Source organism: Sardina pilchardus, chromosome 19 (assembly GCF_963854185.1).
Source record: "Sardina pilchardus chromosome 19, fSarPil1.1, whole genome shotgun sequence".
Taxonomy (NCBI): domain Eukaryota; kingdom Metazoa; phylum Chordata; class Actinopteri; order Clupeiformes; family Clupeidae; genus Sardina; species Sardina pilchardus.
Window position 1 is genome coordinate 30321414 of NC_085012.1, and position 25684 is coordinate 30347097.

The 25684-nt window shown below is 39.7% G+C and overlaps 2 protein-coding genes across 5 annotated transcripts in view; one reads left to right on the forward strand and one right to left on the reverse strand.

Moving 5' to 3' along the window:
- The window catches only part of fars2 (phenylalanyl-tRNA synthetase 2, mitochondrial), a 54430-nt gene extending 50776 nt beyond the window's left edge, over nucleotides 1–3654 (reverse strand). The window contains exon 1 of the mRNA XM_062521446.1: nucleotides 3516–3654. The gene's annotated coding sequence lies outside the window, so the exon portion shown is untranslated. The remainder of the gene's footprint in view (nucleotides 1–3515) is intronic.
- A 101-nt stretch (nucleotides 3655–3755) lies between these two features.
- The window catches only part of LOC134066203 (LYR motif-containing protein 4A), a 30734-nt gene continuing 8805 nt past the window's right edge, over nucleotides 3756–25684 (forward strand). The window contains exons 1-3 of one of the 4 annotated variants that reach the window (XR_009936388.1): nucleotides 3808–3905; nucleotides 10225–10359; nucleotides 18450–18570. Coding sequence is in view for 2 of the 4 variants with exons in the window: in XM_062521451.1 (XP_062377435.1) it covers nucleotides 3820–3905; nucleotides 18450–18570 (207 nt within the window). In the remaining 2 variants the exon portion in view is untranslated. Of the gene's footprint in view, nucleotides 3906–10224; nucleotides 10360–18449; nucleotides 18571–25684 lie in introns of all 4 variants that reach the window. The other 3 variants (XM_062521450.1, XM_062521451.1, XR_009936387.1) reach the window with 3 other exon arrangements.

The window sequence follows — 25684 nt, forward strand, 5'->3', positions numbered from 1 at the left end:
TATGCATATTCTTTATAAAGAATTATATATATATATATACAGTACAGGCCAAAAGTTTGGACACACCTTCTCATTCAAAGAGTTTTCTTTATTTTCATACTATATGACTATGAAAATTGTAGATTCATACCGAAGGCATTAGAATTATGAATTAACACATGTGGAATTATATACTTAACAAAAAAGTGTGAAACAACTGAAAATATGTCTTATATTTTAGGTTCTTCAAAGTAGCCACCTTTTGCTTTTAATACTGCTTCGCACACTCTTGGCATTCTCTTGATGAGCTTCAAGAGTCACCTGAAATGGTCTTCCAACAGTCTTGAAGGAGTTCCCAGAGATGCTTAGCACTTGATGGCCCTTTTGCCTTCACTCTGCAGTCCACACGGTGGTTGGAACCAAAGGTCTCAGATTTGGACTCATCAGACCAAAGCACAGATTTCCACTGGTCTAATGTCCATTCCTTGCGTTCTTTAGCCCAAACTGGTCTCCTCTGCTTGTTGCCTGTCCTTAGCAGTGGTTTCCTAGCAGCTATTCTACCATGAAGGCCTGATTCAGGCAGTCTCGTCTTAACAGTTGTTCTAGAGATGTGTCTGCTGCTAGAACTGTGTGGCATTGACCTGGTCTCTAATCTGAGCTGCTGTTAACGTGCGATTTCTGAGGCTGGTGACTCGGATGAACTTATCCTCCGCAGCAGAGATGACTCTTGGTCTTCCTTTCCTCGGACGGCCAGTTTCTTTGTAGCGCTTGATGGTTTTTGCGACTGCACTTGGGGACACTTTCAAAAAAGTAATGATGGCCACTCGTTTTTCTTTACTTAGCTGCTTTTTTCTTGCCATTATACAAATTCTAACAGTCTATTCTGTAGGACTATCAGCTGTGTATCACCCCTGACTTCTGCACAACACAACTGATTCCCAACCCCATTTATAAGGCAAGAAATCACACTTATTAAACCTGACAGGGCACACATGTGAAGTGAAAACCATTTCAGGTGACTACTGCTTTGCACACACTCTGCATTCTCTTGATGAGCTTCAAGAGGTAATCAGAGCAAAAGGTGGCTACTTTGAAGAAACTAGAATATAAGGCATATTTTCAGTTGTTTTACACTTTTTTGTTAAGTACATATTTCCACATGTGTTAGGCTAATTCATAGTTTGATGCCTTCAGTGTGAGTCTACAATGTCAACAGTCATGAAAATAAAGGAAACTCATTGAATGAGAAGGTGTGTCCAAACTTTTGGCCTGTACTGTGTATATATACATATACATACACTGTATTATGCTTTCTAGGCCTACTGAAATTTCGGATATTCATGACTATTCATATTACAACTCCGCCTCTTTAATTCAGCTGTCGGCTTGAAGCCTCAAAATATTGTAAACAAAGTAGCATAGCATTAGTTGGCTAGCTTATTATAGTCTACTGGTTGGACTGTTCAGTTTCCCCACGTGTGTTTAAAGGGATATTCCGCCATTTGTGGAAATACGCTCATTTTCCACCTTCCCTCGAGCAAAACAATCGATATTTACCTTGCTCCCGTTCATCCAGCCATTCTGTGAGTCTGGCGATACAACTTTTAGCTTCAGCCTAGCATAGATCATTGAATCGGATTAGACCATTAGCTTCTCGCCTGCTAGCTTCATGTTTAAAAGTGACTAAGATTTCTGGTAATTTTCCCATTTAAAACGTGTCTCCTCTCAAGTTAGAAAGTGCAATAAGACCAACTGAAAATGAAACCTGGCGTTTTTCTAGGCTGATCTGACATGGAACTACACTCTCATCTGGCGTAATAATCAAGGCAACTTGCAGCTACTGGCACTACTACTGCTTGTTGTCTATGGGGACTATTTTCAAATGCTGCGTACGATATCACTGCGCCTATGGTACGTTTGCAAGTTGCCTTGATTATTACGCCAGATGAGAGTGTAGTTCCATGTCAAATCAGCCTAGAAAAAAGCCAGGTTTCATTTTCAGTTGGTCTTATTGCACTTTCTAACTTGAGAGGAGACACGTTTTAAATGGGAAAATTACCAGAAATCGTAGTCACTTTTAAACATGAAGCTAGCAGGCAAGAAGCTAATGGTCTAATCCGATTCAGTGATCTATGCTAGGCTGAAGCTAAAAGTTGTATCGCCAGACTCACAGAATGGCTGGATGAACGGGAACAAGGTAAATATCGATTGTTTTGCTCGAGGTGAGGTGGAAAATGAGCGTATTTCCAAAAATGGCGGAATATCCCTTTAAGTTTCAAGGTAGGCCAATCCTTTTTCTCCTTGGGACAGGCCCTTTTGAGTCTTGGAGTTGGAAAACATTGAGATGATCAGTCAACTTGAATGCAAGAGTTTTAATAAAATTTGTGCAGTATGCTATGATGCTAACCGGATTTTAATTATAATAGTCGTCTTCTATAGGCCTACGTAATTGATTTCACGATTGCGAATGTAGCCTACATGTCGCGCACGAGAGAGAGAGAGAGAGAGAGAGAGAGAGAGAGAGAGAGAGAGAGAGAGAGAGAGAGGGAGAGAGGAGAGAGGAGAGAGCTTGAAAACGTTTTGAGATAATGACATCTGAACTTTGCTGCAGATTTAGATGAGGGCGCCAATGTGCCAAAAATCAGAAGGGGGGTACCATGTTCACAAATGTTATTCTCTGGATGTATTGGGTATACCAATCTAATATTTTGGCTAAGTTAGTTTAAATGGTTACTCATTAGGTGGTAACATTTTGAAGGAAATCTGAGATGGTCAAGCAGAAGGCATTTGTTGAATTGAGGTGGAATAAGGTACAGGCCAAACTTTTGATAATTAGGTTATTGTATACAGTATTAAGTGTATGATGCCTCATTTACATATTTGTACATGATATTTTAAAAAAACTTGCAATACAAAGAAGTATTGCCTTAATGTAAATAATCATCTGAGGAATTCTTGTGGGGATATCTACAGTATTTGTTAAAATGATTACCCTATTCACCCCATAATATACAGTATTCGTCCATAGACTTATAATGGGGCATAAAAAGGGCGATAACACAAAAACAGCATTGACCGGGTTGTCCACCCAGGTTGTAATCCTGGGACATCTTAATAGATTTTATTTTTGCATGAACCTTTTACAGCAGCCCATGTCTGTAAAACACCCTTTGCCCCCTGGGTATATGCGACCTCAAATCTAAAACAAGTCTAAACAACTTGTGAATGTCTGACAACACCTGCAGCTGTAGATAGCAGGGCGATCACGCGCAAGAAAACCAGTAGGTGGTAAACGCAGACGGCAGACAACGCTGTTAGCGCCATGCTTTCATTTCCATCGATAGGATTTTATTTAACAACAAATGTCACACCTCCTCGTCTGATATAAGTGGGGATTGGATTGGACCCTGTCTGCAGGCTAACTGGCTGGCTGGGTCGTTCAGTTCAAAATAACAAGTCATCAAAGATAGTAAAGGAGATTATACAGCTGTACTTCAGAGACTTGTGAAACACTGATATTAAACTGAGTTACTTACCTCAAACAGCCTACTGTAGATTGTTATTAGGTCGTTGCTGCCTCTTGTCTTGATCACCGAATGTGATCGTGTAGATGTCCGAAGATTTGCCGGATGCTATTTAGAACTGACACGCAATTTACTTGGGACACCGCGAGGAAGTGAAAAACACGAATAGATTTTCATTCGTAAAATATTGTGTTACTATGACAGAGTGCCATAAAAACGACGTATGATAAAACCAATACGTCGGTTTTTTTCACAGGCGCCACCATGCACTATAGCGTTAGGGCCTGACTTCACTAGGGCCTGACTTCACCACAAGATGGCAGCCTCTGCGAAAGCCCAGGTGCTGTCACTGTACCGACTGCTTCTTCGAGAGAGCAAGAAATTTTCATCATACAACTACAGGTAGGTTATGTTTAATAGGCACCATTAGCCATTCGCTTGGTCACCAGAACTATTCTGCCGGTGTCAGTCGGTGGTTAAGACAAAATAGCCTCTGAAGTGATTAATGGGAGATTATATTGATTGCCGTAAATTGAGTAGAATTACTAGGCTGGGTAGACCCTAAACCAGCCTGCTACCGGCGATTTGGATTTCGCCAGAGCCCTTTTAGGGAGAGCTGGTGTTACCAGATATACGGTTTCTGAGATTCTGAGTTTCCATGGGTGGAGTTTAGCGTGAATATTCATGAACGGAGATTGTGGTGGCACACACCAAAGCCATCGATATATCAAAGTTGCGACACTTCGACCCTTTCCGAAACGTGCCCCTAAACCCTAGTCCTTCACACTTCCACTTCGTTTGCGAGTTCACGCGAGGGTCCGCCACATAGGGAGGGAAAGTGAAAACCAGCGCCCCAAGTGGTTGCGTTCCTATCGAAGAGCAGCTCCAATGTTAAGTCCCATAGACCGACTTTTCAAAAAAATACTACGCAGCTATACCAGCGATCTTATCCACCAAAAATATTTTTCAGTCTTCATACTGTAATAATCTACTAACTGTGAAAATATCAGACCCTATTTCGCCTTATTTTAAAAAAACCGTAATTGCTCGTTTCATTTCATAAAAGGACTACAACTACAAGTGACGTGACACCCTTCCACGACGTTACTCGCCTAGCATGGTTTGTTTATTAGCCTGTTAGCTAGTTGGTTAGTTAGTAGACAATCAGACTTACTGCCAGCTCTGTGTGAGTAGGAGCACAACACAAGTTGTCCCAACATAAAGGTAATTACCACGCGGTTTACATCGCTCTCTGTTATTACAAAAATATGTAAAGCCAGTTCAGCAAATTGCCGTTTTGATCAGTTGGAGATGAAGCGCCCAAACTGGTGACGTCAAATGCTACTGTAGCTAGTACTGTAGTTCGTTATCACCATGTTACAAACAAACTCAAAACAATTAAACTGATCCTAAAAAATAAAGTATGACCACTAGAAGCAATAGAGCTGACCTAAATGCATAGCATATTGAGGGCATTTAACTAAGTTCCCATCATGGGCCGAGATGTATTTTTTCCAAAAGAAAATCCCATCCCCTCCCGCTAGCCTCTAGGAACGCAACCGCTAGATGGCGATGAGATTACTTTCCCTCCCTATTACCCAGTCAGCACACCCATGTGGGGCTATGGTTGGGTATGGGCTGGAAAGTGGGCCCCAGGTGGGCATCCCAGCTGGGACCCAGCCAATTTTGTCCGCAGTTTCCATGGTGGCCCCAGTTGGGCTAGCCCACATGGGCTACAGGTGGGCCACATATGGGCCCTAGTTAAGACCCACATGGTTAACCCAGGTCTCCTCAATCTGGGGCCCACAGGGGTCAACCCATATGGGTTAATGATGGGCTAGACCTTGGCTAACCATGGGTCTTAACTAGGGCCCATATGTGGCCCACCTGTAGCCCAAAATACTACTATATTATATATGGGTTACTAAATTTGTTTGTTTGAGTTACCTTATTTTACAGTAAAGCCTTAGTTAGAATTATTCTAACAGTTTACAGGTAAACTACAATAACAAGAAAGAAACCAGAAATGCAAATTAATGGTATGTTTATTTATAAAGGCAAAACAAATCAGAGATAGGCTACATGAAAATGTGTGTGTGTGTGTGTTAGGGCTCACTCTCAGAAATGGAAGTACCAGTGTGTACCTAAGTCGGTACAAATGCTTGTCGCTGGGGCAGTACCCTTTTGAAGTACAGTAATGTACCCCTAATGCAGGTACTGTTTGGTACCCTAGCCATTTGTACCCATCAAGGTACACTTGTGTACCTGCAATGACCGAAAGGTACCTGTGTGTATATCATTACAGCTTAGCAGCCTAATCTGTACTTTAAGGGTACAACCCCAGTGAAAATTTAAGGTGGTATAATTGAAATGTATTCACACAACCAATAGGTAAATTAAAATGTTTATTCTGAGAGAAAAATCACTTTGTGATATTACACACAATACTCCACATGAATACAGGTACATAAAAGTTAACATGTTCATATTAAAAACACATTCATATCAAAACATCAAAGTATCTTACATTAATCAATATGCAGATTAACGTAAAACATGTTGTAACTCTTTATGTAAGTGTAAATATAAAACAGTTTGATCTCCAATATTTTGCTTCCACATTGTGTTTATATGCAGAGGGAAAAAAATGATTAACTTGCACCATAGGTGATCAACATTAATAACCTTGATCTATATTATACCAATATTTGAGTTAACCACTTCACACAAAAAAACCTTGCATGCTTTTAAGTTCATGTTAATACTAACGTATGAGATGAAAATGTAGTATCTGCTTATCGTCACCATTACAAATGCATTAAAATGTTACAAGAGAAAAGCTCCCAGCACTATCACATCTTGTGCTTAAGGTGCTTGTCACTTAAGGTTTTTGCAAAACTAACATTGTCCTTGCAGTTAACTTTGCAGTTGCTATAATTTTAGAATTCTCATGTTTGGATTCACAGTGCATACACTAATTGAGTAAAAGATACGCGTCTTGAAGTGTGATACAATGAGTCACAATGACATCATTGAGTAGTATCTCAGAAAACAATGTGAAAGCCTAAGGAAATATTAGCAAGCCTATAAACATACAATATAAACACACTCCAATCCTTCCATTTGGGTAGAATGAGGCGTGCCATTACAAAGCCAAGAGTCTCAAAAGGGTCATTCCGTGTCAAATCAGACAAAATCCAGGAAAATGGTTGCAGCACCGACTCGGATTTTCTTCAAAGTTTGTATACACAATGTTTAGGTTCCATAACTAAAATCTGTAAAATATTTTTGTTCAATTCTATTGTTTTCATTGTCTTTTTGCCCTTGCCTTTTTACACTCTCTAAATGACCTTATCTTGGAGGCCATGTTAAGGTACTCATATCTTAAAAAGTATAATTCCTAGCCTGACTAAACTTTATAGAATGGAAGACAAGAATGTTCTCAGTAAGATTCAATGATTAAATGTTTGTACCACAGTCTAATTGATTGTATAGAAGTCCCTAGTTTCTGAAAAAACATGCAAAGAAAAGTGATATTGAGGGTCTCAAAACTTTTTTATTGGGTCACACCTGCCATCAATGAGTCTTTTCTATAGAAATATAATCCTTTGTTAATGTTGTCCCAAAATGTGAAGTCTCCAAATCAAATGAATTTGACAATAATAAGGATAAAACAAGGCATGTTTGTATTTTTGTGTCATTTTCATGCAGCTGAAAAGCTATGTGGGGTAGGTAGTAGGATCATGAAAATCTATGTGGAAATAGAAAAGTATATGGACATGTAGTGTGTAAAGTTCTAATATTGCATCCAAGCCCCGTTCACAGAATAAATGCATGTAGTTACAGGTGTTTTGGTAACACCAGAATAAACATTTACAATAAAAAAAGGGAAGTTTGGCACCCCCCTCTGGCGAAACAGTAGCATTTTGCTACTTTTACAAGGCATTAACTCCGGTAGCTATTTGAATGGAATGGAAAGGCTATATTTTACTTCTCGTATTCAAAAAGAAGCAGAAATTCCTAATACCTTGAAATTGAAAAGGATACCAAATACACCGAATTATGTACTTGAAATTATGTTTTAACGATTAATCTAAAATAGGCCTTTCATTGGTTGGTGGCTGTGAAGTTCTCAAAGGCCATTTGAATATCTTCATACGTCTTACACTGTTCAGAATGCCACTCAGGCACCGCAGCATGATGTGCAGGTAGGGCAATATGTGTCTATGATGGAAAATGGTGGGTAGGGTATGCCTTGGAGAAGTCAGAGGAGCTGGAGGACTACAAGGTCAAATTCCTGCACCCCAGTGGACCAGCTGCCATTCATGTGCTGTGTGCTGTGCCAGCCCCAGCCACTACCAGGACAGGACGGCAGTACGTATGAAGATATTCAGATGGCCTTTGAGAACTTCACAGCCACCAACTAATGAAAGGCCTATTTTAGATTAATGGTTAAAACATAATTTCAAGTACATAATTCGGTGGATTTGGCATCCTTTTCAATTTCAAGGTATTAGGAATTTCTGCTTCTTTTTGAATACGAGAAGTAAAATATAGCCTTTCCATTCCATTCAAATAGCTACCGGAGTTAATGCCTTGTAAAAGTAGCAAAATGCTACTGTTTCGCCAGAGGGGGGTGCCAAACTTCCCTTTTTTATTGTAAATGTTTATTCTGGTGTTACCAAAACACCTGTAACTACATGCATTTATTCTGTGAACGGGGCTTGGATGCAATATTAGAACTTTACACACTACATGTCCATATACTTTTCTATTTCCACATAGATTTTCATGATCCTACTACCTACCCCACATAGCATTTCAGTTACATGAAAATGACACAAAATACAAACATGCCTTGTTTTATTGTTATTATTGTCATGGTTATTTGTTGTGGAGACTTCAAATTGTGGGAAAACATTAATTAACTGCCGTATTTGAAGAGGAAATAGTGACTGATACCAAGTGAAAAAGATAAACAGTTTTTTAATACCCTAAATATCACACTTAATGCACGTTTTTCCAAAATTGAGGGCCCTTTCGAGAGTCAAGAGACATTTAGTACAGACTTTAAAGGGATATTCCGCCATTTTTGGAAATACGCTCATTTTCCACCTCCCCTCGAGCAAAACAATCGATATTTACCTTGTTCTCGTTCATCCAGCCATTCTGTGAGTCTGGCGATACAACTTTTAGCTTCAGCCTAGCATAGATCATTGAATCGGATTAGACCATTAGCTTCTCGCCTGCTAGCTTCATGTTTAAAAGTGACTAAGATTTCTGGTAATTTTCCCATTTAAAACGTGTCTCCTCTCAAGTTAGAAAGTGCAATAAGACCAACTGAAAATGAAACCTGGCGTTTTTCTAGGCTGATTTGACATGGAACTACACTCTCATCTGGCGTAAGAATCGAGGCAACTTGCAAACGTACCATAGGCGTAGTGATATCGTACGCAGCATCTGAAAATAGTCCCCATAGACAACAAGCAGTAGTAGTGCCAGTAGTGTGCAAGTTGCCTTGATTATTACGCCAGATGAGAGTGTAGTTCCATGTCAAATCAGCCTAGAAAAACGCCAGGTTTCATTTTCAGTTGGTCTTATTGCACTTTCTAACTTGAGAGGAGACACGTTTTAAATGAGAAAATTACTAGAAATCTTAGTCACTTTTAAACATGAAGCTAGCAGGCGAGAAGCTAATGGTCTAATCCGATTCAATGATCTATGCTAGGCTGAAGCTAAAAGTTGTATCGCCAGACTCACAGAATGGCTGGATGAACGGGAACAAGGTAAATATCGATTGTTTTGCTCGAGGGGAGGTGGAAAATGAGCGTATTTCCAAAAATGGCGGAATATCCCTTTAAACTGTTTACACATGCTTATTATGAGTTGATCTTCCACCCTAGAAAGTTTGGGGAGGCTAGGGAACATATATGTCAAGATATTAATGCCCAGACATGGCATGTGTTTTTCAAGCTGTAAAAATGAAAGAATTTCAAGGTCTAAAAAAGATATGAAGACAGATGATTTCCACAGAAATATTTCACAGGCCTTGGTTTTAGGACCCATTGATGATATACACAAAGTTTTAACAAAATCTGAGACGGTGCAGCAACAATCTTATCTGATTTGACACGGAATGACCCAAAAGGCACCAAAGTTCAATATCAAAAACTGGCAGAAATCCAACAAATTCTTCTGGAGGACTTCGACTGGAACCTTACTTGATCTACAGGACGTTGACATATTTTCAAGCAGTGGTATCACCAATGGATGCTGTCAGAGCCCCTTTAGGTGGTAACATTTTGAAGGAAATCTGAGATGGTCAAGCAGAAGGCATTTGTTGAATTGAGGTGGAATGACCCACTTTATAAATGTATGTATTACTATTATTAGTAGTAGTAGTATTACTTGCCATCTCCAATACCGTTAGGCAATTGGGTATAACCTCTCACTTCCATGGAGACTTTGTCCCACTCTCAAGGTAGCGCATTTAGTTTAGCATTGACTAAATCGGATTCCAATGAGCAGCAACTGCCACTGTCCTCACTCTTGCACTTTCGGTTTAACTTTGGAGTGAGGATATTACTGCGCAGAGTCTAGTGCTCCCAATTGTTGTTCAGCCACACAATATAGTTATCCCTCTTACCTGCTTAGAAATGCACCACGCTTTATTTTGTCTCACCATACTTGGTCGTGTACTCATGTAACTGTATTTTAATAGGGAAAACATGGAGGTGTTTGGTCGCTTCTAACTTCATCTCTGTTTGGATCCTAATGAATGAACTGGGCTAGCTAAGTGCTATCAAAGTTATGCCGCGCGCCAGAGCCAGTGAGTGCACACATTGAAACATGAGAGGTATGTATCAACTTGTCTTAGTTAAGGGAATAGCATAGTTTAATATGAAAAAATGGTGGTGTTCCTTTAAATGGTTCCCAAACTTTTCTCGCTCATTGCACCCCTAAACATTTCTCTCTCCACCCACACCTATTTTACTTTTTACTCTTAACCTCCTTCGCGGTTATTATTTGTACTTCCATGCCATTTTATTTAGCATTGCGATATGTTGGATAGGTCATAACTGCTTTTATTATCATACCATTAGCCTACAATGAGAAGGTGATGTTTATCTCATTTTTGTTTTATCCAAATGAACCACTCTCAATTCAACTTATTTGTGACCTTCCACGGTTACATTGTTCAAATTTTCAAAATCATAGTTATTACGTTTTCACGAAGGGGCATAATCAACCTTCAAAACGATACGTATATCTAATGAATTGAACGTCACATTACTGAAATATAAACATTCAAAGGAGTTGAGTTCATCCTGTCATGCCAAGAGAAAAACGGAGAAATCTGCCTCTGAAGTTAACCGTCGGCTCAAAACTCACGAACGCTTTGTAAGGTCGCCGCTATTTTAAGATTTACGGTACTCACTCGTATACAACGACTCAGCACGCGGATAGCTTGGTGGTTGTCAATGAGTGCATTTACCGTAAATATTGTAATAGAGCGGCAAAAACGAGCCGTCTCTAACTTCCTGTTGGAATTGAATTTCTCACCTCAAGAAACTCACGTTTTTAGACTAGAAAAGGTACGTTTTTCGGCGAAATTTATTCACGGTCGTACAGTGCAGACCTCCCACTGTTTCAAAACACACAAAAAAAAATCCACGATTTTAGCACAAGTAACATAAATGGTCATTTTTCTCAGAAACGTCTGTCGCGCCAAGCGACTGGTTTTGCCGTGGAGAGTCACATTTAATAGAATTCTTGAAAAAATAGTGAAAAGAACATGAACAGATATCAGGAATCAGCCTTCAACTAAAGTGCATAAAACGTCTGTATCCCACCTGTATTTTGTGAGATTGATATTTTGTGAGATTGATATTATTTCTTTTTTTTTAATATGTTGATATCATCAAGCCTTCGACTATTTTTCGGCACCCCATGCGTTACGGCACCCCCTTTAAAAACCCTGTTGTAGATCATCATATGATACATACTGTACTATCATAATGATTGGTCATACTTGACCAGTGACTGATGCCTGTACCCTTATCTAACTTACTCTTGCACTGCTGCTATAATTCTCATTTTACTATGTTATTTTTATCTTATTTGTCCACATATTTATACTAGAACTGTTATATATATACTGTTACATTTTTTATTGTCCATAATTACATATGTACATATTGCTGGTCACTAGACTTTTAACCTTGCGCTGTTGGACTTATTTGCACTACCAACTTGACACACACCTCATACTGGATAACAGTAACAGCCCTGCAGTACATTCATGTGCATCTTTATCTTTAGTATTTAGTATTTGGACTGTTCTTTTTAGTCATGTTGATTTGTTGATTTGCTTTTTATCATCCGGGTCATTCCACCTCAATTCAACGGATTTTAGAGAAAATTTCTGCTTGACCATCTCAGATTTGCTTCAAACTTTTACCACCGAAAGAGTAACCATTTAAACTAACTTAGCCAAAATATTAGATTGGTATACCTAATACATCCAGAGAAAAACATTTTTGAACATGGTACCCCCCTTCTGATTTTTGGCACGTTGGCGCCCTCATCTAAATCTGCAGCCAAATTCAGATGTCATTATCTCAAAAAGTTTTCAAGCTAAAGACTTCAAATTTTCTGTGAATAATGATTGCTACGTATAGATTCCACATATTCATTCGTAAGCCGTATGTGTTGACACTGACTGTGTTTCAATCTTGTGAAATCAGAAGAAAAATTGCAGATTTTTTTCACCTCCCCACATTGGGTGCCCCATTACACAATTTATAAACAAAATGTTTGGCAAATGGTTATGTCTCTCTACAGAAGTGTTTAAGCTGTTTTTGAAAAAGTAATTAAGAGGTATCTATATTGCTTTTTTGTTGGAAGTATTGTAACACAAAACTGAAAAAATAATAAATTTGGATGATATTGTATCTCCCCATTACAGAGGTATGACAAGCTATACCAATGAATTGAACACATCTCCAGAAAGAGTATGGAATGGGCTTTCAGACTGTGAAATTTCAAGATGGTATTATGACTATGGTTATTGAAATGTTATTTTTGAAATATTGGTCTACTATAACAACACATTGCTGATATCACTAAATAGTGACATCTAGTGGCATTAAATAGTGGCAGCAGCAATTTATTTAGGAAATACAGGAAATATTTAATTAGTTCATCACCCAGCAAGTAAATGAAAAAAATAAATGTTTAACAGAATAAGACATAAACACCTGATACTTAGGAATAAGACAAGGATTATCAAATCATGAAATAATAGCACAAAAAACAACGCTAATTGTTGTAATAGACCAATATTTTAAACATGAAATTTAAATAACTGCAGCCATAATACCATCTTGAAATTTCACAGTCTGAAAGCCCATTTCATACTCTTTCTGGAGAGGTGTTCAATTCATTGGTATAGCTTGTCATACCTCTGTAATGGGGAGATACAATATCATCCAAATTGATTATTTTTCAGTTTTGTGTTACAATACTTCCAACAAAAAAGCTATATAGACACCTCTTAATTACTTTTTCAAAGACAGCTTAAACACTTCTGTAGAGAGACATAACCATTTGCCAAACATTTTGTTTATAAATTGTGCAATGGTGCACCCAATGTGGGGGTTTGAAACAAATCTGCAATTTTTCTTCTGATTTCACAAGATTGAAACACAGTCAGTGTCAACACATACGGCCTATGAATGAATATGTGGCATCTATAGGTAGCAATCACTATTCACAGAAAATTTGAAGTCTTTAGCTTGAAAACTTTTTGAGATAATGACATCTGAACTTTGCTGCAGATTTAGATGAGGGCGCCAATGTGCCAAAAATCAGAAGGGGGGTACCATGTTCAAAAATGTTTTTCTCTGGATGTATTAGGTATACCAATCTAATATTTTGGCTAAGTTAGTTTAAATGGATACTCTTTAGGTGGTAAAAGTTTGAAGCAAATCTGAGATGGTCAAGCAGAAGGCATTTGTTGAATTGAGGTGGAATGACCCATCCTGTCTACATTGTAGTGTATGTTGTGTGTGGTGTCTTAAAGGGACACTTCACCGATTAGCATTAAGCTGTGTATCTTTAGAAAACCAGTCATGTTTTTGAATGGCCATGCATCATTCCCTCAGTTTGCCTTGCCTTGCATGCACTGTAAATATAATACTTGCACGCTTCACGAGGTTTCTTATAGTCATTTACACGTGAATGGAGGGAGTGACGCGTTTGGTAGGAGCAACCCCAAAATCTGGGGTTTCTTGTATTCAACTCTTACACACATCCTGCCACTGGCTTAACCCTCTGGGCCCGTATTCACAAAGAATTTTAAGGCTAAAAGTAGCTCCTAACTGGCGAATTTAGGAGAAACTCCTAAAAATAATGGGCGTGTCACTCCTAACTTTAGGACTCCTAATTTTTTTCACTAAAAGTTATTCACAAAGCATTTTAAGCCTAAAAGTAGCTCCTAAGTCTAGGACAGCGTAAAAGAACTCGAGAGGACTTCTAACTCACTATTCACCTATTCACAACCCGCTTTTAGTGGCATTTCACTTCGCGATGTTTTGAAATGAACATGCAGTGCAGGAGCTGTCATGCAAGGGAATAAATGTGCATTGCAACTAAGGATAAGAAGAATAATGCCACCGACAACCAAACCACCATTGCATGTAAACTAAATGTAACGTCTCATTGTGCCTAATTAAATTAAATCGTTTCTCCTCTTTGCAAATGTAGGCTACGTGTTTTCATACAGATTAATTTAAAACATATTGAGTCATTCCACCTCAATTCTACGGATTTTAGAGACAATTTCTGCTTGACCATCTCAGATTTGCTTCAAACTTTTACCATCTAAAGAGTAACCATTTAAACTGACTTAGTCAAAATATTAGATTGGTATACCTAATACATCCAGAGAAACACATTTTTGAACATGGTACCCCCCTTCTGATTTTTGGCACATTTGCACCCTCATCTAAATCTGCAGCAAAGTTCAGATGTCATTATCTCAAAAAGTGTTCAAGCTAAAGACTTCAAATTTTCTGTGAATAATGATTGCTACCTATATAGATAATAGATAATAGATAATCTTTTGATCCTATGATTTAAATTTGGTATCTGTATTTATCCCATCTGTATTTATCCCATCCATGTATTTAGACACTCAGAGCACACAGTGAGGTGAGAGCACTAAATGGCTGGTTGCGCGTCATGGCTCAGCTTTTTTTTTTTAAACTAAATTAAATTCGGATCGGCCCATGGATCTGCTAATTTTTTCCGATCCCCGATCCAGCTATTTTGTTCATATCCCATACCCAACACCCTGCCAAAAATCAAAAACTTTTCCAGAAGTGCCCAATCTTCATGATTTTTCACGTATTTCTCCCCAGCTAATATGGCTCTGTTCAGACTCGGGCCACCAAAGTCCCAATGACTTAGGGCGTATTCACACCAGGAAGGTCCGTTAGTTCACTTGCTTTGGTCCGGAACATTTTTTTTCTTTCTTTTATTTCTTAGTGCGGTTCGCTTTCACACTGTGATTAATTGCAACCGGACCAGAATTTATAAACAAATACACATGTGCTAAGGTCGTTCAACCATTGGCCGGTAAACGTGTTGGCGGGGTAAAGAATAAGGAAGCCAAAGTCAAAGTTGGCCCACGTAAATACTATGGAAACTTTGCGTACTGGAATTTCGTCATTTTAGGGGCAAGGCCATTTGGCCTTCACCTTTTTTTTTTGTAGGGGCACCAAGGCCACATAATAGAGCACAAAAGCCACTGAGTAAAATTCGATGGGTTATCTCGACACAATACATAGACCCGCTAGCCTCTGTAGGCTTTGAGAAACACGAACGCAGCCTCAAACTTTTTTAAGTTGAGGCCCAATCATGGCAGACTTTGAAGTCATAGGGCCCACCTACACATACCTCACCCCATCCCCCATCAAATCATCATTATGATTATCTTATCACAATTAGTATTATGCTATATTGTTAGACATACACTTTCACTTCAAAGCAGCCAAAATTGTTTATAAAAAGTTTGTGAAAACTATGCACATCAGGGGTCTGCTTTACTAATGTAAGATAGGCTATATAATTACAATCGTTTTTGTATGTTTGTATGAGAGATACTTCTGAGAACAACAGCAAATATGGGTGCTATTGTTTTGGGATGTTTCTCTCATGCAAGCATCAAAAGCAGTTTTCAGACAGGTTTCTGCACATTCTGCGATAATTACCAGCCACAATTCTGACGATAGCGGACATTCAGACATGACGCATAGGGTATTTGCTGAAAGTAAAAGTCCGTGAACATTGCGAAAATACACCGCTGTCTGAAAACGGCAACACTCTGGTAGGCAAATGGAGAAATAAAATGATATGGTTTATAATGAAATTTTATTTGAATGCCTGAATGTAAGAAGACACAATACCAACTTTTGTCTATGGTAAACAGCCGTGGAGATAGGCGTACATTTGGAGATTTTTAAATGAAAGACTAAGGCTACAATCTTCTGACCATGCTATATCCACATTTGACTACCGGTAAACAATACTCAATGCTAAACAATGTTTGCCCTGTTTGTATGGAAGTTGCGGGAATCCACGTTGCTCTATTAAATGTAGTTAAATAATTAAATAGCCTTACGACAGGTTGAAGCAGAGCTTTGACACAATGTTATCGTGTAGTTTCAGTTTCAGTTCCAGTCATGCAAACGCGCACACGCATACATTCAATGAAAGCTCATACCACCACTTAATTGTATGGCTCTATGTTTCATCACATCGAATTAGCTAGCATTTCCTCCTGATTGCAGAAACGCGATTGCGTGATCAATTGCGCAGCAAATTATCAGGTGAAGCACCGGACCTAATTTCACTCAAAGAGCGTTCCGTATCAGTTCAATACGGAACAAGACTTGTAGTGTCAAATATGGGACGATTCCGTATTATACTGAATGGTTGGCAACCCTAAGTCAGGGGCATAAAGGCCACTGTGGCCGTACGATGGGGTTTTTTTCACGGGGCATCAAGGCCAAAGTGTAGGGCAACGGCGGCCATGGCCGCATGGCCTTGGTATAATTCCCACCCTGGTACTCGTTATTATAACCTGACTTTCGCCAGATCCTGTAGTTCGCTGTGTGCTTCACACAAGGATCTGGGACTTCTCGATAGGAGATGTATTTCTGAAGGCGGGTCCTTGTAAAACATCCTCGCATGTGATTCGATAAACCACTTGCCTGTTATCTTGAATGACGTGCTAGGCTTCTTCAAGCTCTTGCCAAACCCGGTCGGAAGAAGAGTAAAAACATCCTTGCCACCATTAAATGTCTTCAAAACTATTCTCTGTTAATCTTTTAAAGAATGAATACTCGATAGATTCGACAAAACGGTTGAAATAGCAGAATCAATGTCAGCACAAGACTCCTCGCTGCGTGCCGCCATTGTTATTTGAATCAAACACTCGCTTCGGCGCTCCTGATTGGTTGCTTATTTTTTGAGCACTGGCCCAGGGGTTTGGATTGCCCTCGCGTCCAGACCCTTGTGTGGAGCTCAGCGAAACGCCTCTGGTGGAGCATGGCGGAACTACAAGGGTCTGGCGAGAGTCAGGCTATCGTTATTAGCCTAGCAATATAGTTTATAGCTTTGCAGAAGTGCTCGAGCGTCAAGACCGTTTGATGCAACAACATGAGTTTAACAATATCATGCTCGTAATTTTGCAACGACGGAGACGTGTAGCAAAACAGCTGAGAAGGAGAGCTCTTATCGTGTAAAATCCTCGCCAAAAGTTTTGTGTGTCTGTAGCAATATTTTGAGTTCGTAAACATGTTTTGTGCACCTGCACAAATATTTTGTAGTTGTATTTTTTTTTTTTGTGCATGTAAAAATTATTCGTACATCTGCAAATCCGTTTTGTCACTGTGTGGAAAAAAGTTTTGTGAGTTTGCAAACGGTTTTTGCACGCACAGATTTTCCCTTTGCAAGTGCGTATCTGTTTTCTACAGACACGAAACAGATCTGCGGGTACGAAACGAATCTACAAGTGTGCAAAACTTTTTTACCAATCGCCAAAAGTCATGTGACCTAAACAGCCAATCACAGCACTGCTTACTGAACAGCCAGTCAGCCAATCAGCTCGCTTCGTTTGACGTGGAAAATCAACAGATGTGATCATGCAAGTCTCATGGATAGATTTAGCAGGCTACAGTGCATCATATCTAAAAACGTTGTACTGCATGAGCACTAACATTAACAGTTTTAATCTAGCTAGCTAAGCATATTCCTAACAAGGACCGAACGAAATTATGTCTGCTTCTTGTACAGGGCAAAGGGAGAAATTAAACCTACCACAGGCTTAGGCGGCTCCTCCGGAGCGTTCACACTGGAGTCTGCTAATTGGCGACAGTTCTTTGAAATGTCAATGGCGAACTCGTCTCATCTCCGTCTCCGTCGCTTCAACATTTATTTATTCATTTGGTAAAATATTGGCAAAAAAATATCCTGCTTTATCTACAGCCAGGATTAGGCTAATTAAGCCTACTTAACTTGTCATTTTATTGATGACAGTTGGGATTGTGTCCTTCAATTTGATATCACTCCCAGTGTTTTCAAGGCTTCAAGGTTTTATTGAATGCTAAAGTACCTCTGACTTGCATGAATGCATTACTTTGCACTTGTACAGTGGTGCGAGTGGTAGAATCCACCATGTGCATAACCTTTTGTGAAAACCTAGTATACTATAAAATCTGAACAAAATTCATGTTTTGCATAAGAGCAAATGATGGCCTAGTACTTTTGGCAGCATCATAGCATGACAGTATCTGTGTACTTATTATGGTTGCCTCTATCCAGATATTAAATATTTGCTGTTTTTTATGATTTGTTTCTTATTATTTCTGTATTTGGTAGAACATATGCAATGCGTAGGGTGAAGGATGCCTTCAAGGAAAACAAGAATGTTGAAGACCCCCAAAACCTCCAGAGGCTGCTAAACCAGGCCTGGGAAAGTTTAGCACTAATCCAGAGGCAGGTACTACTAAACCTTCCTTAAACAGAATAATCATACTATGAGATTTTTTTAAAACCATGTCCTATATCAAGAATGGGTCCCAAAACCAAGGCCTGTTGTTCAAATCCTGTCTTCATATTATTTTCAGCCCTTGAAATTAGGGGTGGGTGCAATTCATCGATTTGGCGATGCATCGCGATGGGGGACGTGACGATTTGGCATCGTTTAATTAATGTCGATGTTTAAAATAAATAAATAAATACAATTAAATTCACTTTGATATATTGCCGCAAGACCGCAACAAAAAACATGTAACCAGAACCTTAACGCGCGTGTTTGAGTGGGACCACAACAAATAGAGCACTTCACACTAACCTACTGCTGCTGTGAATACTGGGCCAAACCAATCATAAATGTTATCTGTACTGATTCTAAGACGTTCTCATCGAATAAGCCAATGAGAGGCAGGAATGCATAGCAACCGTTTCCATGAAAGAAAACAAAATTACTTCGCGAGTGGCAGAAACTTGTTGGCTAGCTAGTTGTGGATTGTACATGGCCACGGTAGTTCAAAACCATACAAGTAGCTGCAACTTCATGATTATGTGCACTTTTAATCAACAGTCAGTGACCACGTGCATGTCAAAACATGAGACTAATGAAAAAAGTTTAAACCAAGCTAACGTTCATCTCGTTCAGCATTTCTCCTCGTTAGCTTGATGCTTTCGTTTGTAAGCTCACTACCTTGCGGCAGGCAAGGTGCAGGTCTCTCGTTCAGTCAGTCACTCGTTCTTGCCTTGTTGGCTGTACAGCAGAGGTTCTTTTTATGGCTCTGTAGCCTAAATGGGGTCTTGAAACCGTTTTATTGATATAATCTTTCTGCTCAGCCTTTAAACATGCTTGTCGGAATATTGGATCCTTGTTTATTTATGAATGAACATGTTTTCTTAAATAAATTAGCTGATCTAGCCATAGTCTAGTACTCTATCCAGCCAACCTTCAATATGTCAATTTAATGTCAAGGCGAATGTTAACATAACGGTCATAAAATAAAATATAGCCGCAAGCGGCGATGGCGGGCCCGAGCACCTGCGGTGCGGAGACCTGTGACATTTCGGAATCTAACAAAGCAACATGTGCGTGTTGGTGGGCATGTGCATTAGGGCTTTGACTCCGAACTTCGTTACTCGAATATAATTCGAATTTTTGAAAAATATATGATATTCGAACGAATTTTAGGCAGCTCTTAATATTCGAACCTGTTATGAGCATTATTTTTTTGTACATGTGTTTGCATGCAAACGTTGTTTTCAGATTCAGCAGCTTTCTCACATCTGGTAAAGTCGTGAATCATGAGCTCATTAGGCTATTAGGCTTACTCATCTGGGCTCCTGTATGTGATGTTAGCGAGTGGTTTGACTAGCCTATTCAGTTTCCCCACGTGTGTGTATAGTTTCAAGGTAAGCTAATAGTAACTTCCTCATTGGGACAGGCCCTTTTAAGTCTTGGAGTTGGAAGACATTGGTATTGAGATGGTCAATCAACTTGAATGCAAGAGTTTTAATCTGTGCAGCATGCTAATCATGCTAACCGGATAATTTAGCTTGTTGTCTTCTATGCGTCATTGCTTTCACGATTGTGAATGTTTAGGATGCATGTCGAGGGACGGGTGTCCATTGAGCGCGCACGAGGGAGGACGAGAGAAAGCGGGCCATGGAGAATGAGTTTAGGCTACTTCGGCTATACTGTTTGGTAAAGTTGTATGCATAGTGCCTCCACCTGAACAGCGTTATGTCGGTGCAATCAAGCTTCCAGGGATCTTGTTTTCATGGAGACAGACGCGGTCTGCACGGAGTGGAGGGGCTGTGTACGTGTAGGCTACGTGTGTGTGTGTGTGTGTGTGTGTGTGCATGTTTGTGAGAGAGAGAGAGACACACAGACGCATGAGTGACAGAGAGACGGAGGGAGAGCAGGAAAAGGAAATTCAGCTTAATGAATGCTGCGTGTTTTTCCAATAGCATAAAAATAATGGTCAAAATATTATTAACAAATATTCGAATACATTCGAAGTTTGATATTAATAACCAAACGAACTTCGAATACGAGTTTGTGGCCAAAAGTCAAAGCCCTAATGTGCATGAGCAACACATGCCCACCAAATTTGGTCAATTTTCCTGAATGTGTGTGTCAACCACAACAGACAACACGCTAGGTGGCGCTATAGAGTCCCTAAGCCACACCCTAGGCCAGAGCTCTATCTCTGACTATCGATAGCAATAACGCACAAGCCCACCAAATTTGGTTCATTTTCGTGAATGTGTGTGTCAACCACAACAGACAATGCGCTAGGTGGCGCTATAAGGTCCCTAAGCCACACCCGAGGCCAGAGCTCAGAGCTCTGTCTCTGAATAACTATAGCAGTAACACACATGCCCACCAAATTTGGTTCATTTGGGTGAATGTACGTGTCAACCACAACAGACAATGCTCTAGGTGGCGCTATAGAGTCCCTAAGCCACACCCTAGGCCAGAGCTCTATCTCTGACTATCGATAGCAATAACGCACAAGCCCACCAAATTTGGTTCATTTTCGTGAATGTGTGTGTCAATCACAACAGACAATGCGCTAGGTGGCGCTATACAGTCCCTAAGACACCCTTGGCCAGAGCGCTGTCTCTGAATAGCTATAGCAATAACACATATGGCAACCAAATTTGGTTCATTTTCGTGAATGTATGTGTCAACCACAACAGACAATGCACTAGGTGGCGCTATAGAGTCCCTACGCCACACCCTATGCCAAAGCTCTGTCTCTGACTAGCCATAGCAATAACACACAAGTCCACCAAATTTGGTTCATTTTTGTGAATGTATGTGTCAACCACAATAGACAATGTGCTAGGTGGCGCTATAGAGTCCTTAAGCCATACCCTAGGCCAGAGCTCTGTCTCTGACTTGCGATTGCAATAACACACAAGCCCACCAAATTTGGTTAATTTTCGTGAATGTTTGTGTCAACCACAACAGACAATGCGCTAGGTGGCGCTATAGAGTCATTAAGCCACACCCTAGGCCAAGCTTTGTCTCTGACTAGCCATAGCAATAACACACAAGTCCACCAAATTTGGTTCATTTTCGTTAATGTTTGTGTCAACCACAACAGATAACATGCTGCTAGGTGGCGCTATAGAGTTCCGAAGCCACATCTTAGGCCAGAGCTCTGTCTCTGACTAGCGATAGCAATAACACACAAGCACACCAAATTTGGTTCATTTTCATCAATGTATGTGTCAACCACAACAGACAATGTGCTAGGTGGCGCTATAGAGTTCCTAAGCCACACCCTAGGCCAAAGCTCTGTCTCTGACTAGTAGTAGCAATAACACACAAGTCCACCAAATTTGGTTCATTTTCGTGAATGTTTGTGTCAACCACAACAGATAACATGCTGCTAGGTGGCGCTATAGAGTCCCGAAGCCACACCTTAGGCCAGAGCTCTGTCTCTGACTAGCAGAAGCAATTCCACATGTAGCTGCCAAATTACATCCAATTCATAACCTTTTTTCTGCCTATAACACCAACTTCCTGTTTCTTAAAGGGATATTCCGCCATTTTTGGAAATACGCTCATTTTCCACCTCCCCTCGAGCAAAACAATCGATATTTACCTTGTTCTCGTTCATCCAGCCATTCTGTGAGTCTGGCGATACAACTTTTAGCTTCAGCCTAGCATAGATCATTGAATCGGATTAGACCATTAGCTTCTCGCCTGCTAGCTTCATGTTTAAAAGTTACTAAGATTTCTAGTAATTTTCCCATTTAAAACGTGTCTCCTCTCAAGTTAGAAAGTGCAATAAGACCAACTGAAAATGAAACCTGGCGTTTTTCTAGGCTGATTTGACATGGAACTACACTCTCATCTGGCGTAATAATCGAGGCAACTTGCAAACGTACCATAGGCGCAGTGATATCGTACGCAGCATCTGAAAATAGTCCCCATAGACAACAAGCAATAGTAGTGCCAGTAGTGTGCAAGTTGCCTTGATTATTACGCCAGATGAGAGTGTAGTTCCATGTCAAATCAGCCTAGAAAAACGCCAGGTTTCATTTTCAGTTGGTCTTATTGCACTTTCTAACTTGAGAGGAGACACGTTTTAAATGAGAAAATTACCAGAAATCTTAGTCACTTTTAAACATGAAGCTAGCAGGCGAGAAGCTAATGGTCTAATCCAATTCAATGATCTATGCTAGGCTGAAGCTAAAAGTTGTATCGCCAGACTCACAGAATGGCTGGATGAACGGGAACAAGGTAAATATCGATTGTTTTGCTCGAGGGGAGGTGGAAAATGAGCGTATTTCCAAAAATGGCGGAATATCCCTTTAAGGCGAGACACCCCAGGTGAATAGGGGAAAATGTTAAACTTAAAGATATCTTCATGAAACTTTACCAGTTGAATACTCACATAAATAGGAGAATAAAATGTATAGCAAGTTTTCTTTAATTTAATGTTTAAATATGCTAATTAGGCTATATCTCATTAAATATGCGCTAATTTGCATATATTTTGATGCGAAGGATCTGACCATTGGAAAAAGCCAGGTTGAAAATTATTTTTTTGTTGTGTTAATATATCAAATAAAAAAACATTTACAGAGGGGATTATGAATATCTTCTTTTGTTTTCCAGTAAATCAGAAAATACTGGCAATTGGCTTAAAAAGTGTATTTTCGCCCTATTTTTAGGCATAAAAAGTCATGTAAATCATGCCAAGAATGCTATATCAACAAATCCCTCTGTAAATATCTTCCAAATATAGTTAAGAATAAGACTGGAAAGTTTGGTGTATGTAGGTGCTGCAGAAGTGGAGATCCTTTGCTTGGCGTGTGGGGGAAAACTCGTTTTGAGAAAACAGCCTTGAAACACAGCCAATGAAATGCGTTCTCAGCTTAGACTCGTCTTTGAACTTTCGCGATTGGTTGCTAATACAAAGGAAATGCCCATATTTGGATAGCATAGCGTCTTGTAGGAGAAGCAGGGCTTTCCAACGGTATCAAACACGATATGATTTGGATCACGATCACGGTAGTACATGACACTTTAGAATGGAAACTTTTGGTAAAATTAGGAGAAATATACAGGCGCGAGTAGACAAAAGTTCGTGAAATAAACACTTAAATGTGCAAATCGGACTTTGTTGTTGTAGTAGGGTGGTAGAATACATGCTAAAGTAGCAAACTAGCTCAAAATCTCGAAATTGACCGGAGGTCACAAAAACAGTATTTTCACCTGCCGTGTCTCGCCTTAATAAAACGCCATAATTCAAACCTTTGCCATTTCAATATACTTCAAAAATTCAAAAATCTGTTCGCAATTCCTCTCGGGCAACCCCGCAAGATCATTTTAGTGCTTATATGACATGATTTCGATAAACCGTCTAGGAGAAGTGTTTCAAAATACATGATGTGCAAAATTCATAATAATAATCATAACTCAAATTTGTCTAAGATTCACTATGTAGTCGCAATGTAAAAGTTGTTCAGATTAATAGAACACACATGCCCACCAAATTTGGTTCATTTTCGTGCATGTATATGTCAACCACAACAGACAGCTCAATAGGTGGCGCTACAGAGTCCCTGAGCCACACCCTAGGCCACAGCTCTGTCTCTGAGTAGCGACTGTAATTCCACATGTAGCTGCCAAATTACAAGAGTTTTGGAGCATGCCAAGTTGGTGTAAAAAGGCCGCACGTGCTAAGACGAAGAGAGAATAATAAGAAGAATCTGATCAAAAACAATAGGGCCTTGCACCTACGGTGCAGCCACTTTCAGTGGCCGCACCTCGGTGCTCGGGCCCTATGCTTTGCTAACACAACAACTGAACCCCTCAATCACCTGATATGTTGATATGTTATGCACAGCAATACTAAAATGTACCTACAGTACATGTTTGTATTGTAACTTACTGCCAAAGTATTCTATCCAATTTAACAAGAGGACTGAATACTCGTTTGGTCACAAATTATCCTTTTGATAAAGTTCAGTGCCCGTCTATGGAAAATATGAATATATAATTCTTAATGGATCACATATCATTTGAAAGAGCTATTTCTAATCTTTAAACTGAAAGAAACTTACAATGGACACTTTTCATTAGCTTTTTAGTTATTCTTGCTTATTAGGGCCCGAGCACCGAGGTGCGGCCACTGAAAGTGGCTGCACCGTAGGTGCAAGGCCCTATTGTTTTTGCTCAGATTATAGTATTTTCCTCTTACCGGACATGTTTTGCCCTTTTTCACCAACTTGGCATGCTCTAAAACTCTTGAAATTTTGCAGCCACCTGTGGAATTGATGCCTCTACTGAGAGTTAGACCTCTGGCCTAGGGTGTGGCTCAGGGACTCTATAGCGCCACCTAGCGCGCTGTCTGTTGTGGTTGACACATACATTCATGGAAATGAACCAAATTTGGTGGACATGTGTGTTGTATGAATTTGAACAAGTTTTACATTTAAACTATATAGTGAATCTTAAAAGAATTTGAGTTATGATTATGATTATGATTTTTGCACATCACGTATTTTGAAACACTTCTCCTAGACGGTTTATCGAAATCATGTCATATAAGCACTAAAATGATCTTGAGGGGTTGCCCGAGAGGAATTGCGACCAGATTTTTGAATTTTTGAAGTATATTGAAATGGCGAAGGTTTGAATTATGGCGTTTTATTAAGAAACAGGAAGTTAGTGTTATAGGCAGAAAAAAGGTTATGAATTGGATGTAATTTGGCAACTACATGTGGAATTGCTTCTGCTAGTCAGAGACAGAGCTCTGGCCTAAGGTGTGGCTTTGGGACTCTATAGAGCCACCTAGCAGCACGTTATCTGTTGTGGTTGACACAAACATTCACGAAAATGAACCAAATTTGGTGGACTTGTGTGTTATTCCTATGGCTAGTCAGAGACAGAGCTTTGGCCTAAGGTGTGGCTTCGGGACTCTATAGCGCCACCTAGCAGCGCGTTGTCTGTTGTGGTTGACACAAACATTCACGAAAATGAACCAAATTTGGTGGGCTTGTGCGTTATTACTATCGTTAGTCAGAGACAGAGCTCTGGCCAAGGGTGTGGCTTAGGGACT